The 15,293-nt window shown below is 34.7% G+C and overlaps 3 protein-coding genes and 1 long non-coding RNA gene across 4 annotated transcripts; 3 read left to right on the top strand and 1 right to left on the bottom strand.

The window, feature by feature from the left end:
• On the top strand, positions 1 to 398 carry LOC129570573 (uncharacterized). Its single transcript, XR_008688135.1, has 3 exons — positions 1 to 55; positions 121 to 185; positions 253 to 398. It is a non-coding gene; the product is annotated as an uncharacterized LOC129570573 (long non-coding RNA).
• Positions 399 to 1,683: 1,285 nt separating this feature from the next.
• Positions 1,684 to 7,700, top strand: LOC129570519 (chymotrypsin-2-like). Its single transcript, XM_055450163.1, has 9 exons — positions 1,684 to 1,886; positions 2,011 to 2,290; positions 2,379 to 2,519; positions 2,598 to 2,662; positions 2,836 to 2,902; positions 4,987 to 5,042; positions 5,140 to 5,374; positions 5,436 to 5,500; positions 7,625 to 7,700. Exons 1-9 carry the CDS (start codon positions 1,684 to 1,686, stop codon positions 7,698 to 7,700), a joined length of 1,188 nt encoding a protein of 395 aa, XP_055306138.1.
• Positions 7,701 to 7,729: 29 nt separating this feature from the next.
• LOC129570572 (uncharacterized) lies at positions 7,730 to 11,179 on the bottom strand. The gene is made up of 3 exons (XM_055450237.1): positions 10,925 to 11,179; positions 10,693 to 10,817; positions 7,730 to 10,562 (listed from the first exon to the last, which is right to left on the bottom strand). Exons 1-3 carry the CDS (start codon positions 11,157 to 11,159, stop codon positions 10,437 to 10,439), a joined length of 486 nt encoding a protein of 161 aa, XP_055306212.1. The 5' UTR covers positions 11,160 to 11,179; the 3' UTR covers positions 7,730 to 10,436.
• A 2,318-nt stretch (positions 11,180 to 13,497) lies between these two features.
• LOC129570571 (chymotrypsin-1-like) lies at positions 13,498 to 15,293 on the top strand. Its single transcript, XM_055450236.1, has 6 exons — positions 13,498 to 13,711; positions 13,995 to 14,117; positions 14,283 to 14,319; positions 14,440 to 14,680; positions 14,824 to 15,029; positions 15,118 to 15,293. Exons 1-6 carry the CDS (start codon positions 13,639 to 13,641, stop codon positions 15,191 to 15,193), a joined length of 756 nt encoding a protein of 251 aa, XP_055306211.1. The 5' UTR covers positions 13,498 to 13,638; the 3' UTR covers positions 15,194 to 15,293.

A 15,293-nucleotide genomic window follows, 5' to 3' on the forward strand; every position in this document is an offset into this window, starting at 1 on the left:
TATCGATGCAAGCGTTCTTTGTACATCAAGTCCAAGTGGACAAGGGACGTGTAAGGTAAAGGCATTTCCGTACAGAAAGTATAAATGGCTCTGTGCCCAATAATGTTTTTCTTTCCAAAGGGTGACTCCGGAGGTCCTCTTGTTAATGGAAATACACTCATTGGATTAGTTTCTTTCGGAAATCCGTAAGTTATAATCATTTCTGGGTTGATTCAAGTGCATTCCAAAATTTTGTGCAAATTTTCATTGTAGCTGTGCTAAAGGGAGGCCAGACGCTTTTGCGAATGTGGCCCATTTCACCAAATGGATCAAATCAAACGCAGTCTAAGTGGTGGTATTGCCTTTACAAATGCGCTTTCGTGACGAATCAATAAAACGAATTCAAATGAACGTAGAAACGCTTATGTTTACTTTTTCTATCGACACCAAATTGATTACAGCAATCCCATTTCAAACATTCGAAAAGAATGAGCATACCCTAGATAAAGATCTATCGTTGAATTTCTTTGTTTAAATCATCCATACTCATTCTTCTCTGCTGTTATTACAAAAACTTTAATGACTGGATCAGATCAAACGCAAACCAAATCTCAATTCGCAACGTTAGCAAGACAATTCAACCTTAACATTACATGTGGGCTTTTGTAACTAGTTTTTAAGAAAATTTCAACTCATTTTTTTAATTATTTTAAAACAATACGAACAGCAGTGATTATTTTCGTGTGCGTCGCAATCTTTTGTTCACACACATTAATTTTTGATAAATTGCATGAAAAAAAAACCGAAAATTCAATCCTTCTTCACTATTTTCGGTTGAATAGAATCTTTTATTTGTTCTTTCAATTACGTTGATTCAATCGTAAAGCAATTGTATCCATCGACAATATTGACTTTTTTGCCTACAAAAACCATCGGTTCTATCTCGATCAAAGACAAAGTAACAACCATAAAACAAAAAACAAAAATGGTAACTGGTCAACAATCAATAAATGAAATGAAACACATTCACTTTTTTTTTCATTTTCGACGCGCGATTGCTGTTGTTTTTTAGAATAAACACAAATCGTCTGTCAAGTTCAGGAAATACTCCTGAATCCAGACGGTAGATTTAAGAGAGATCAGTTGGCTTTTATAAGATAATCAACTGATGATATCAATATCTGACAGTCGGCTGTCATACGGATTTTATCTACGTGCCATATGGTTAGATACATATTTATTGACTAATTGGAATTTCTTCTGAATTTTTTGTCTGAAATCTTTATTTGGATTGAGACAATTTGCATTAAAGTTACGTCAATTTGCATCTGTTTCCTCTTCAAATTGAAATTGTGCCTTTCGAATGTTGGCTTTAAATACGGCACACACTAAACGAGATAATTGATGCGAGCTCATTGTTGGAGTGAATAGTTAGTGGCTCAAGTAAAGAAAATTTCATAAGAATGAAGTTGGAACTGTGTATTTTATTTTGTATCTTGCAGCTCATGTCAGGTAAGACCATTACGGAGGTTGAATTTAAGAAAAAGAAATCTGATGTGTCGAATCAGCACGTCATCTCGATGGTTCTTCTATCGAATATCATCAAATATTTCGCTAGAATCATTTTTGAAATAAAGAACAAAATTGAAAAAGCTCACACAAACTTTCGAGATCTTAATAAGAGATTCAGATAAATTTGAAAATATGCCTTGTTTCATGATAATACATGTATCCATTTTTTTAGCTGTTCCACCGCCGACATCTCGTATTGTTGGAGGCATTAATGCGGATAATGGCTTGGCTCCGTATCAATGCTCACTGCGAAGAAGTCAAAATTTGGCACATTTCTGTGGTTGTTCTATTTTATCCGAGAACTTTGTTGTCACAGCGGCTCACTGCGTAACCAGGTATGAAATACTGCAAAAACTATCGATTTACTTCATTTCCAGATATTTTTTCATTTCTATTTCTTTTTTTTTAAATTTCATTTTGCTTTTGCTCCCCATTTTAATCGATGAAAAATAAAACTAGTGACGCATCAAATGTTCGGGTCGTAGTTGGAACCAATGATCTACAGTCAGGTGAAACTACTTACACGGCTGTAAAATCAATTATTCACCGGAGCTATAATCAACCGCGTCGTCTCGCATATGACATTGCATTGATTAAAGTGGAAAGAGTTCGACAAGTTACTTTTGGGACCGTTAGAGAAAGCATTCAATTTAATGATCAAGTTCAGCCAATTTCGTATTCGCCAAATGTAATTAATGCAGGCACTGTTCTTCAAACAACGGGATGGGGACGATTGGGCGTGAGTGCTTTGAAAACTGAAATGTCAACCATTTTGAACCAAAGAAATTGAACAAATAAGATTATTCGGACAAACTTTTTCTACATAGGCAAACGATGGAAATCCACGATACCTTCAAGTTCTCAATGTAACGGCCATTTCCAACGACAAATGCAGACGTTATTATCGAAATACGGTTGATGACACTCATTTGTGTACACTTACGAAGGCTGGCGAGGGAATTTGCAGTGTACCATAATTATTTCTTCCTTAAATTATACATTTTTTCTCAATCATTCGACTGATGCAAATTTCTCATACGATTTAGGGTGACTCTGGTGGTCCGCTTGTGTTGAACAATCAACTGGTTGGTGTGACTAGCTGGGCAGTTTTGTAAGGAATTTTTCACATTCATTTTAATTAAGTTAATTTCACTGTATTTCAGACTGAAATGAAGAGACGTTTTTCATAAGGCAATCTCTCATCTTAATGAACCTGGTTTCATTATAACGGATATGTGGAGGAAATACCCTGCACTAATTACCAACTCTTGTTTCTATTTCAAGGTGTGCCCGTGGCTATCCTGATGGATTTGTCCGAATTTCTTACGTTTACGATTGGATCAAAGCAAATGTCGGATAGTCATAAAAGCTTATGCGAATCTGAAACCTTTCTAATTGAACTGGAATCAGTGCGTAAAAATTCTTTGTGGATAAGATAAAATTCCAAAATTCAATGTCAAACCAATGAAGATGAATAAACGTTTTTACCAAATACACCTAACACTATTAGTTCTTAACAAACGGCCAAAAGCTCTACATATATGTTAGAAATATTTAATTTAATTCTATAGAAATGTCCATAAGAAAACGCCCTCTTTAGTAAAAATTTGGCTGTTTGTCAAATAAAAGTGTGTATTGCCCGTTTTTAGCTTTTACTATACCCAAACCACAGAATGAATTTGATTGGATATCAAACCGATAAAAATGTTGATTTTCGGACTCACAAGTCAAACAATTTTTTTCAGTTCCTTGAACTTAGGAGAAGTGTTGAAATGTGATTTCTTCATGAATGGGAAATTTCCATGGGAAGTTTGTGCACAAAGTGAGAAATATTTAATTTTGCATCAATTCGTTGATCTAAAAATGAATTTAATTTAAGCTAAGTACACAGTTCCTTGTGAAATGAAAAAATTTCTCCGGTGAAATTTTCACAGGTCATATTTTTATGGTGTTTTTTATTTTCGAATTGCAAGCATAATGATTTTTGATGTATAAAACAGCTAACTCATTCCAATATCAACACGACACATGAACAAATTGGGTTTTTGTGTTCATTCTTCTATGTGTTTTGTCGGAACATATTTTTTTCACGGTCGTGAAAAAATCAGAAAAATCAAAATAAGAATTCAAAATTCAAATTTGTTCATGTGTTGTGTTGATATTGGAGGGAGTTAACTGTTTCATACATCAAAAATCATTATGCTTGCAACTCGAAAATAAAAAACACCACAAAAATATCACCTGTGAAAATTTCAGCGGAGAAATTTTTTCATTGCACGAAGAACTGTGTACTAAGCTTAAAGCTAAGATTATAAGTCACATAATTAAAATGTACCCAATAGTCAGCCATTTGAAAATATCTCGGCTTCATATCCGGTCAAATTAACGCGCTGAATTAAATTGAATTCATAAAGAGTGTGTTTTCTTTTAGCTTGCGAAATTTTACGACAGATAAGCGCGACCAATCTATGTATAACTGAATCAGCTGTGTGTGTTCGTGTGTTCGGCATAGGTCGTCGCGTGATGCCACTATATATCAATAATTATATATATATAAGTAATATATTATAATATATTACTTGAAAATGCGCCAATTGATAAATAAATTTAATGAGCGTTCATGAATGGTCACACTTCGGAAAGTGTCAACACTCGACACATTCAACTGATTTCAAATCGATCGTCAGCAGCTTCGCTACACCTCACACCCATTCGACACATTCTAATTGGATCGCGCAGCTGTGTATACGAACGTAACATGGAGTTTTCAGTAGTTTTCGTGAAGTCATTTGCATTACAATAGCTGGATTAACTTCAAAATTTCGTATAAAATGAAGGTGAAATTGTTGATTGTTCTATGCATTCTGAAGTTAACATCATGTTACTTAGAATACAGTGCAAAAAGTATGAAGCATAGTTTTTTTTAACCCGTGTGAAGATGTGATAACTAACCATGTGCAAACATAACTAATTTCGGAAATTTTGGCTGTCTATGGAAATTTGATTGGCGAAAATTGATTATTTCGAACGAAATATATAACTGTAGTCAACTTCATAATCAAGGATTTGGTATCTGTTTCGGCTGAAGTTAACTCAAGTCACATATTTTGTTCGAGATAGACACTTTTAGTCAGTCACTAGTCAGTGGAAAGGTCTAAAATCAGCTTTTTTCACTCATGGTTAGTTGGCACATATTCACATGGAAAAATCCTCGAACTTTATCACATTTCAATACTAACGTACGCCAAGCTCCATACCAGTGCTCTGTGCAGAAAATCGTAGGGAATTCCGGCATACACTATTGTGGTTGTGCAATCATATCTGATCGTTGGGTTGTTACAGCTGCGCATTGTCTTGAAGAGTAAAACGAAAATCCTCAAAAACGATTCAATACATGAATTTAATCGAATTTTTTGAATCATAATTTAAATACAGTTACAAAGCAAGTCAAATTTAAATAAGAGTTGGATCGAACAAGAAGTATTCGGATGGTACAGTCCTTAAGGTGGAAAAAACAATTAGACACCCAGATTATGCGAGTCCAGAATATGCTATAAATGATATTGGTTTGATTCGTGTTCAAGGCAGCATCGAATTCAATGACAAAGTGAAGCCAATCAATTATGGTGGAGCAGAACCATCGCCCGGCACTAAACTATTGACTACCGGCTGGGGAAAGCTTAGCGATTCTAGTATATCACCACAGAACCTGCAACAGCTTACAGTAAAGACAATTTCTCTTGAAGAGTGTGAAAAATCATGGCCTGGTATCGATGCAAGTGTCCTATGTACATCAAATCCATTTGGCCAAGGGATATACATGGTAAAAATATTTTCGTACGGGATATAAGACTTTGTGTCTAACAACGTTCTTCCATCAAAAGGGTGACTCCGGAGGTCCACTTGTTGAAGGAAATACACTCGTGGGCTTAGTTTCTTTTGGAGAACCGTAAGTTGTAATCATTTCGCTTCTATTTGTGGATTGATTCAAGTGTGTTACAAAATATTGTGCTAATTTTCATTGTAGCTGCGCTAAAGGAATACCAGACAGTTTTACAAATGTGGCTTATTTCACCAGCTGGATCAAATCAAACACAGTCTAATAAGTGGTATTGCCTTTACAAATGCGCTTTCGTGACGAATCAATAAAACGAATTCAAATGAACGTAAAATTGCTTATGTTTAAGTAAAGAAAAGATTTTATCGACACAAAATTGATTACAGTAATTTTTATTCAATTTCATTCAATTTTTTTGTACACCCATTTGTTCATTTATTTCGAGATTTGTTGTTACAGGCCAAAACAGCAGAAAACGTGATTTTTTCAAATTATTTTACATTGTTCAAAAAAAATTTTATCATATGAATGTCCGAGAATGAAAACGTAACTTCTATTCACAACACATATAAGTGAAACAAAAATAAAAAACTCATATAATATGACCAATAACTATATACGCATACAGTCATGGACAAAATAGAGTCAAATTTTCGTATGAAACCTCAATGGATTGTATACTCAATTTTGTCGATGACTGTAATTTTTTGCATTTTGCTAGACATTTTGACAAGTCCTATTTATAGGAAGTCCATGTTAATTTTCAGCCGATTCTGAGATGATCGATCCATTTCTTGGTCGATTTCGTGTGGAATGGTCGATGAATAATTGTAAGGGACCAGCTATTTGAAAATATCTAGGCTTCACGCGTTGAATTAAATTTAATTCATAAAGAGTAAGTTTTCTGTCGATTTGCGAAATATTCTGAGCTTGAATTTGAGCCGGAACTTGAACTTCCGTAATTATTGTGTAGAACGTTTACATTGTTTTCATACCTTGAATTATAACAAGTTTTCTCCAACTATAATAATAGAAATGCCGAACATTTTTTCTCTTTTCTCTTCGTTTAGTTTTCATTTTATGTTTTCCGTTAAACGGAATCTGTTTTAAGTGTATTTGATTGTTGGAAAAATGGCAAGCTATTCAGAAATCAACTTGTAAGCTTTATCGTTGTTTATCAATACTTTTCAATGCTTACTAGCTTCGCTACGCAGCACAATGTTCAGTGAACATTGTTCACATCGATAGTTCTTCCTGTAATAATAAATATGATCGATTTGCGTTGGACAGTTGCAAATATTTCAAAATAAATCATAAACATTATCGCATTCCATTTTAAATCGACCCACGGATCACAATATTTTTCTATAAATAGTGTTGCATCGAAGGAAGAAGTTATTCAAATTCACCAGTTAAACATTTGCACTTGTCGTTCTTAAGAAGAATATTTCGAAAAATGAAATTGCCACTGTTCATCTTGCTCTTCTGCATTCTGTAGTCGATATCAGGGGCTAAGCTGCCGGGCGCAGAAAGTAAGACAGAATTTGTTTGAATTAAGCCCATTTTATTGTTCTACCAAACTAAGTTAATTGTCCTAATTCATCCAAATTCGTAGATAGCGGTACTCTTCTTTGTGGTACTTTTAGCAACGGGCTGGGGACAATTGAGTGTGAGTTGATTTTTTGGTACACATTTTGCACCACTTCACAGGCTATAGCACACTTGACTAATGAAAATAAAATCATTTTGGCAATATTCTAAGGCAGGCTAATGGACGGGTTCCACATCTTTTGCAAACGGTCAATTTGACGGCAATTTGTGATGAAAAAATGATGTTAGCACAATTATCGATGTTCATGCCAGCCATTTGTGCACATTCACTAAAGCCGGTGAAGGGGTTTGTAGCTAAAAATTGAAATGATTTGGAATTTGCACAATTTAAATGCATTTTGACTTCGAATTCTTTAAAATATTCTTCATTCTTCGACCAATTCGCAAAGAATTCACACGCGAGAATGTGCGAATTTGTATAAAAAAATGAGATGAAATGATAAATTCAACTGACATAAATACTTATAGGTTTGTTATGGTGATAGTGGTGGACCTCTTGTCTCAGGCGATGAAGTCGTTGGCTTGGCCAGCTGGACGGCATTTGGGTATGTGTTGTATCATGTGCACAAAATGATCAGAATATCCAAAATTGTGTTATTTTCAATGGATTTCTGTCTTAATTAGGTGTGGCCGTGGCTATCCAGATGGTTTCACCAGAATTTCATATCTCTATGACTGGATCGTAGCAAATATTAAGTAAACTTAAAAGCGCATGACAATCGAATTTCGGAGGCGAGGTGAACTTTTTTGTTTTTATTCCTCCTAGATAAAAATATAATTGTGGGTTCCTTTGTGTTGAAAACGTCATAAAAAATGCTTTGAATATTGCGACGTACGCTTTCAGAAAATAATACTGCCGAAATTGTTGGTTGCACTCTTCTCGGGAAAATCCAAAAAAACTCTAGATGATTCTCGGGTTTCGTCGTTTCGGAATTTGAACTCCCGACAAATAGTTCATTTATGTTTAATATAGTGCCACCTAAGTTGAAAATTTTTTATCTATCATTTTTGAAGTCATGGATGTCCCCAAAAAATTGTTATAGTATACAGTTTCTGATTTTCAAAGTGTAAATTGCGTTTTTCTCTAATGTGAGAGGCCCCGACACGGACCCGACAATCCCCCCAATGCGAACACTAGTATTCATTTAGTTTGCGCATTTTAACTGCCTGTACTTAGTACAGGTACTAGTATAATTTCAAAATAACGGCTTTTACCCTAAACAAACTGAGATTTGCTAAAAAAAAACTAAGACTTATCAATAAAAAGTGTCTAAAGATGTGTGGTCAATTTGTAGGTATGTTGCTTAAAATATCGCACCGTATAACGACGGTGTTTGGAAATTTGCTAATTTGTATCCGCAGAAATGCTATTTTCAAAGAGAGAAAGTCTCTTGAGCCGAAGTATGTTTTACCCAAGATTTCATATTCTTTGTACAATGATGTTGAAATTGTACGAGAAAGGACATTCGGCTCAGACTGTGCAAAACTTTGAGATTTTGAGTTGAACCGAAAATGTTTCTTCGAAAAAGATTCGCATAGTTATGAGCCAACGAGAATATTTTCAGTTTCAATTTCTCTATTTTGACCAAAATTTCTAAGCAGCGACCATATAAATGCATTAGTTTTATCCATCTTTTCCAGGTAAATAAGGGACATACTTGTATTTCTCTGCTTTCCAAAAACTCTGAACACCTTCTTCTACTGAAAATGTTGTGACAAACAATTTTCTCGTAAATACTAAATCCAGATTATCCTAACAAACCAAATTCTTCCACTGCTTCATCACTTACTTGGTAATGTGACCATTTTTTAATGATCAATCCTGACTAAACAATAAGCAGCAGGTAAAATGTCAGTACATTACAAATTCCTTTAGGTAATTGGTGCAAATTCGGAAAAACTTCACAAAATTACAAATATTCTCCTCCTCCTTTTCGTTTATGAAACCCCGAATTTTGTTTCTATAAAACAGGCTTCACCGAAGGAAAGAACTTCATTCATCTTTCAGTCATCGGACAAGAAACATTTTGTGTGTTTGTTTAATTCAATTTCTTTTCCATCTTCATACAACATATTTTCAGTTCAACAATTGCTATCTGTTGAATACTATTCCTTGGAAACGGTAGCGGAATTTCAGTAACGATGAGTGGAAATTGGTACAAGACGTTCTTCGAATACTTGTCAATGATTGAGTTGAAAACAAAGGAATCGTTACAATTGCTGAAGGAAGACTTGCAAAGAACCGACATATCACTAAATGGCGAATTCAAAGAGTTTTTCGTTCAAGAAACAAACGATCGGTAAGAACGGTTCTTTTTGGTTTTCCTTTTTATTTCAAAATATACATAAAAACATTATACTGTTTAAAATTGAGAGGAGAAAGTTCATATTTTATTTCAATTTTTTTATTTGCTTCTTTCCATAGAATCGCACTAGCTTACAAACAATTCATGTCTACGGTTGATTTTGAAGAACAACTTCTTGAAATTCGTACTGGACAGAAGCCATCCATCGAGGCATCGATCAACAAGAAGACCTTCAAACCGGTTTGGTTGAATGAAATGGTGAATACATTCCTTCCAAGTACACCGACTTCAAATGCACAAATCAATGCAAAAAATGACAACGTTTCATCTTTACCAGATCAAAATGTTCATCTTCAAGTGGTTGATACCCATGAAATCTGTTCAAATAAAAGCAGCAACGCAATTGAAATTGTGCAACCAACAAATGAAATTACACCACCCAACACGCCTGTGCCATCAGTGTTCACCGATTGGGGAGAGACCAGTTCGATTGAAGTCATCGAAAAATCGAATGAATTGACACCACCTAACACGACTATGCCATTAGTATTGAGCGATTATACAAATACCGACTCGGTGAATGTTCCAGAAAACGAACCAAATGACGTCGGAATAACAAACGGTATGCATTTTTGTGACTTCAACAATATCGACGAAGAGAGTTTTTTCGAAGAACAAGCTGCATCGAGGACACGAAACGAATCAACAAATCAAGCAACTGAAAGCACGGATTTGACGTGGGAAGATGTCGAACTATCTTCAGAGAGCATCAACAATCAAATCGTACGACAAGAAGAAAACGAGCGACAAAAGAGGAAAATCGCTCGTGCAACGTCTTTGGATCGAAAATTGAATAAAAGACTAAAGAGATCGACGTATAACACCCGATTAGATGTATACAATCATGTTAGGAGATATTGGAAACATATTTTTATCGAAAATGTCTGATAATTTTGTTTACATGGCATTCTTATAGGGAATTTTTGTGTGTTCATTTTCTATTAATTTTCTAAATGAATCTGTCTACCTTAAAAGCATAACTGACGTGAAAATTTCAATCCAATTATTCAAAATTTCGAATTTTATTTTCATTTTCCAAAAAAGAAGGCCGCAAGCACCAATGGATTTAATCAGTAGTAGCCGTAGATTTCCGTAGTATAGCTGAAGTAAAGAGTTTTGTTTCCAAGCGTTTCCAAGACAACATGTCGGTATCCGACTCCACCCGAAGGTCCGTTGATTCTGCTCTCATTATTGCTCTGAAAATGATTCAAAATGTCCAGAATGAATGTTCCAACACATATGAGTAATGCAAACTTATAACCAACACCAAATTGAACATTGGCTGCGCAACATTATCATAAAGAATGCATGATTTTTCGCTGTTACCTGTTCTACGACTATTTCAATGTAAGTAATGATAGCTTCGAATGCGAACATTTCCGTTTGTCTGACGTTAAATGCTGTTCTAGATTCTTTTCGTGGTGATTTGTAGTGGATCAAAAGTCGATCACCTGTTTGAAAGAAGAAAAATGGTCAGCTTTAAAAGGTTTGATAAATTTGTCGCAAAAAAGAAAATGAAATTCGAGGAAAAAATAAATAAAAAAAAAAACAAATTTACCATTGACACGATTTCCAGCAGTGTGTTTAATTAGTAGTCTTGATGAACCATATTCGGTGAGTGACTCGTTCAGAAAATGACGAAGAAGCTCGTTAATTACCCCTGGTACAGCAATCAATCCATCCAAATTTTCCACAATCGGTGACTCATTTGAATCGACCACCTCATTCGAACACTTCACTGCGCTGAAGGTCAATGCTACGGCAAACAAAAAAGCCACTTGCAGACGAAACATTTTGAATGCACTTCAGGAGACTAGCAAAGATAACTAGTTATCAGGTTGAATGGTAGATAGCTTTATATACATTTTGCTATCTTAACAATATGCATGGCAACAAAGTAGAGAGTGTATTTTTGCTACTGAGTAGGCTTGAACTAAGCTGAATTCAGAGATTGGATCGAGCTTGTAATATACTTGTATAGATATTAAGTGCCAGTATAGCTAGGCAGCATGCGGTGCATACAAACACTCACGCTTGTGTATCGCAATGCATGGTCGTTTGTGTATAGAAGCTTCAACGGTGCAATATTTTATCAGATACACTAAGGTGAATCTCTGCTAAAAATGATCATTTTCAACATCATTTTCAACCATGATCATTTTCAACCATGAAAGCGTTATTTCAACGCTTCGGACGCCTAAGTCAGCAAATTCAGCTCAGATCAGGCCTGCTCAGTAGCAAAAATACACTCTCTGCAACAAAGTATCAACTCAGAAACATTATAAACATTCCTTTCACTTCAGTTCTGGAATGCTTTGTGCTCACAACTTCCATTACGTTGAATGTGGCTGCTTAGGTGCGAAATGTTAGATAAGATATGAACGCTTGCTCACTATTTACCACTGTTGAATCATGTTTCATTCCCAAACAATCGAAAATTGAAAAATTGCAAAAATAAAATCAAACTATTGAAGATAAGAAAAATAGAAAAAGAAAAACAACATAAGACAACATACAAAAAAATCGTAATCAAAAATTGAAAGAAAAAAAAACAAAATAGAAAAATGCAACAATATCCGAACTGAAACGATGTTTCGGAAATTAATAACAGCATATTTATAAAATAATCAAATAAAAACGTATACATTTCAATTCGATGGGTGTTTTAATCGAGACTTCTAGGTCTGAATGGCTGTTGATTAAAAAGAGATAGCTTGATTGCTGCAACTAGGTTGCTTTGATATTTTGAAGATAAGTCTTTTTTGCATCTAGAAAAAAAACGCGATTTTCTGAGCTCGAAAAAAGTCGAACATAATCTCACATCATCTAATGCAACAACAACAAAAAAAACACTTTAAAATTGTTCAAGTCATATATTTGCATCTCTTCGATTTTTTATCGTAAAATGCCTTCGTTTCAGCATAATTTATAAAACATAACTTATTCCTATGGATATATCCTGAGTCATTCAATGAAAAGGTAAGTAAAAAAAATCTCTCTATATACACAATAGTTTTGGCTTATACCAAGGGTCATCCTTCAGTGCAAAGGACTGTGATTGGGCGAAATCGATGGTGGCGTTGTATTTAATTCTCATTTTTCCCGCCTTTCTCGAGCTCCGCGATTTTGAAACCAAATTTTCACGCGCACACACGTTAAATCAAGACGAATCGCCAATTTGTTTGCATTTTCTGAACTTAGGTAATTGGCACGTTTATAGGCAGTTTCCAGTTCATTCAGTTGAAATGGAGTGAATGGAATCCGTGGTAATCGTCCAGGTGTACGTTTGATTGGTCCATTTCGAACTGGTCCTATGATTAAAAAAAAAGGAAGAAAATGATTTGTAATGAAGGTAAAACATTGAATTTGAAATTTGGCAAAGAATGCAATGGACAATTTGGGCAAAATCGAATTTTGCGCAAAAATCAGAATTTCAAACGAAACTGAAAATAATCAGCACAAAAATCTTAGCTCTCTTTTGGAGGCTAGGCCATTCTAATGTCACATTTTAATTTATTTTATTTGTTTTCAAGCACGCTTTACATCATTGTCTGATTTGTTTAATCTTAAAATGAATTATGGGCAATATTTCTTAGATTTCCCAATTTAGATAAAAAAAATTAGATTGTAAGAATTAAAATTTCCATTAGGTGAATCAGAAAAGAAAAATAAATCAAAGAAATGATCAGTACATTTTTTCCTCTTTTTCTCCATAAAATACATAACGTTTCTGTCAAGTGTCGCTTTTCGAGTTTTATTGCCGTGCGGCGCTGGAAAATAAAATAAAGAATTCCGAACATCAACTTATAAAGTTTATTGCCTTTGCCCACTTGCGACCACTTTCTATACCTTTCAATGTCTATAATTTTCGCTACGCAGAATGACATTATCATTGAAAGTATTTCACAAATGCCAACCCAATCTGTTAACGGTGATTAGATACACAACCGGCACTTGTTTGCTGCATTTCTAAACCTTCTATAGTTTATTTTATGTATAGATAAATTTGAATTACACTGAAAAACCGTAACTATTTGAAAATGACTGATAAGAATGTTTGCTTTCCATTTCAAATTGATTTTTCTAGATCGCAATAGTTCACTATAAATAATGTTGCATTGCTATGAAAAATCATTTTAATGTGACAATCGATTTTTGTGGACGCATTCTGTGGATTTTCAAATAGTTTTTCGATCAATTCAATTTTGCTGCTTATTTAAATAAAAACGTTTACATCTTTGTTCATCGCTTTCAAAGAGACAATTTCAGAGAATGAAGTTGACATTGTTCGTTTTGTTCTGCATTTTGCAGTCAATTTTAAGTGCTAAACTTCCGAGTGTTCAGAGTAAGAAAGAGTTTGTTTGATTTATGTTCAACTTTTTATTTATTCTTCGTTCATATTTTCTGTTTGTTCCCATTATTTTGGTTACTGTTCATTTCGTTTTCGACCCAAGCACTTTTTACCAATCGAAAATTTCGAAAAAAAAGTTTTCTTCACGCTAAGTTCAGTTAGTTTCGAATGAATCAATTGTTATTAGTCGATTTTTGAATCGATAGTGGTGAAAAATGGCCTATTTATACCAATTTTCGATTCAAACTCCCACTTTTTCACGATTCAAATATTTCAGTTGGATTCCCACCGCTATCCGATCGAATTGTCGGAGGAACCGATGCTGAAGATGGCCAGGCACCGTATCAATGCTCGTTGCAGCAAAATGGTCGTCACTTTTGTGGGTGTGCGATTATTTCAGGTTAGTTTTAGCGTGGAATTGCGCACGGTTTTCATACAGTTCAGTGTAAAATTAGCGTCTCTAATAGGGAAAAGTGTCCCTTCTTAGAAATTGAAATGATTTTGACATTCGAAGTTTTTGTTCACTTCTTTTGACAATTTTTTTTTCAATTCACCATCATTTCAGAGCAATGGATCCTCTCAGCCGCTCATTGTCTTGCAATGTACGTACAAATCACAGGCATTTACTGTCTCAACTCATCATGTTATTCCATTGAAAATTTAAAAAAAATTCGAATTAAAATAAGACACTTTAATCTTCTATCTTTTGCTCTTCATTACAGAGGAATTAATGGCGTCGAGGTTTTAGTAGGAACAAATGACCTGCAGTCTGGTGGAACTCGTTACACTCCCAAAAAATACATTGTCCACGAAAAATATAATCAACCAGACTTTGCAAATGACATTGGATTGATTCAAGTGGAAAAGATTGAGTTTAATAAGAAAGTGCAGCCCATCAAATATTCATCAAAATTTGTAGAAGGTGGTGCCGCACTTTTGGCCACTGGATGGGGAAGACTGAGTGTGAGTTGATTTTTCTTTTGGTAGAGGTTTCGCATGCGTAACTATAGACTGTAATTTAGTTAAATATAGTTTACCTAAAATGAATTGAACTGAATTATTTGATTATTAAAAACGTCAATATTCTGACAATGATTCCAAAACAGGCCGGAGGACAAGTTCCACAACTTTTGCAAGCGATCAATTTGACGTCGATTACAAACGAGGAATGTACAGCTGCCCAGGGTGATGTTGTTGATGCTAGCCACTTGTGTACATTCACAAAAGCCGGCGAAGGAGTTTGTAGTGGTGACTCTGGAGGACCGCTTGTCTTAGGCGATGAAGTCGTTGGCTTGGCCAATTGGGCTGTTTTGTAAGTGATGGTTCATATTTAATTCAAAGGCATCAGGATTTATTAAAAGGAAATTGACTTAATTTTCAATGACGTTTTCCCTATTTAGGTGTGCTCGTGGCTATCCAGATGGTTTCGCCAGAATTTCCTATCTCTACGACTGGATCATAGAAAATATTAAGTAAACAGAGCTTTTGATCATGAAAATCGATAAATGTCTTGAAAAGAAATTCCATTTTAATAAGAAAACTTCAATAAAAAATTGTTCAATATTAGAAAAATAGA

The sequence above is a fragment of the Sitodiplosis mosellana genome, unplaced genomic scaffold (assembly GCF_009176505.1).
Source record: "Sitodiplosis mosellana isolate CC-2019 unplaced genomic scaffold, AAFC_SMos_1.0 Smas_scaffold_61, whole genome shotgun sequence".
Taxonomy (NCBI): Eukaryota; Metazoa; Arthropoda; class Insecta; order Diptera; family Cecidomyiidae; genus Sitodiplosis; species Sitodiplosis mosellana.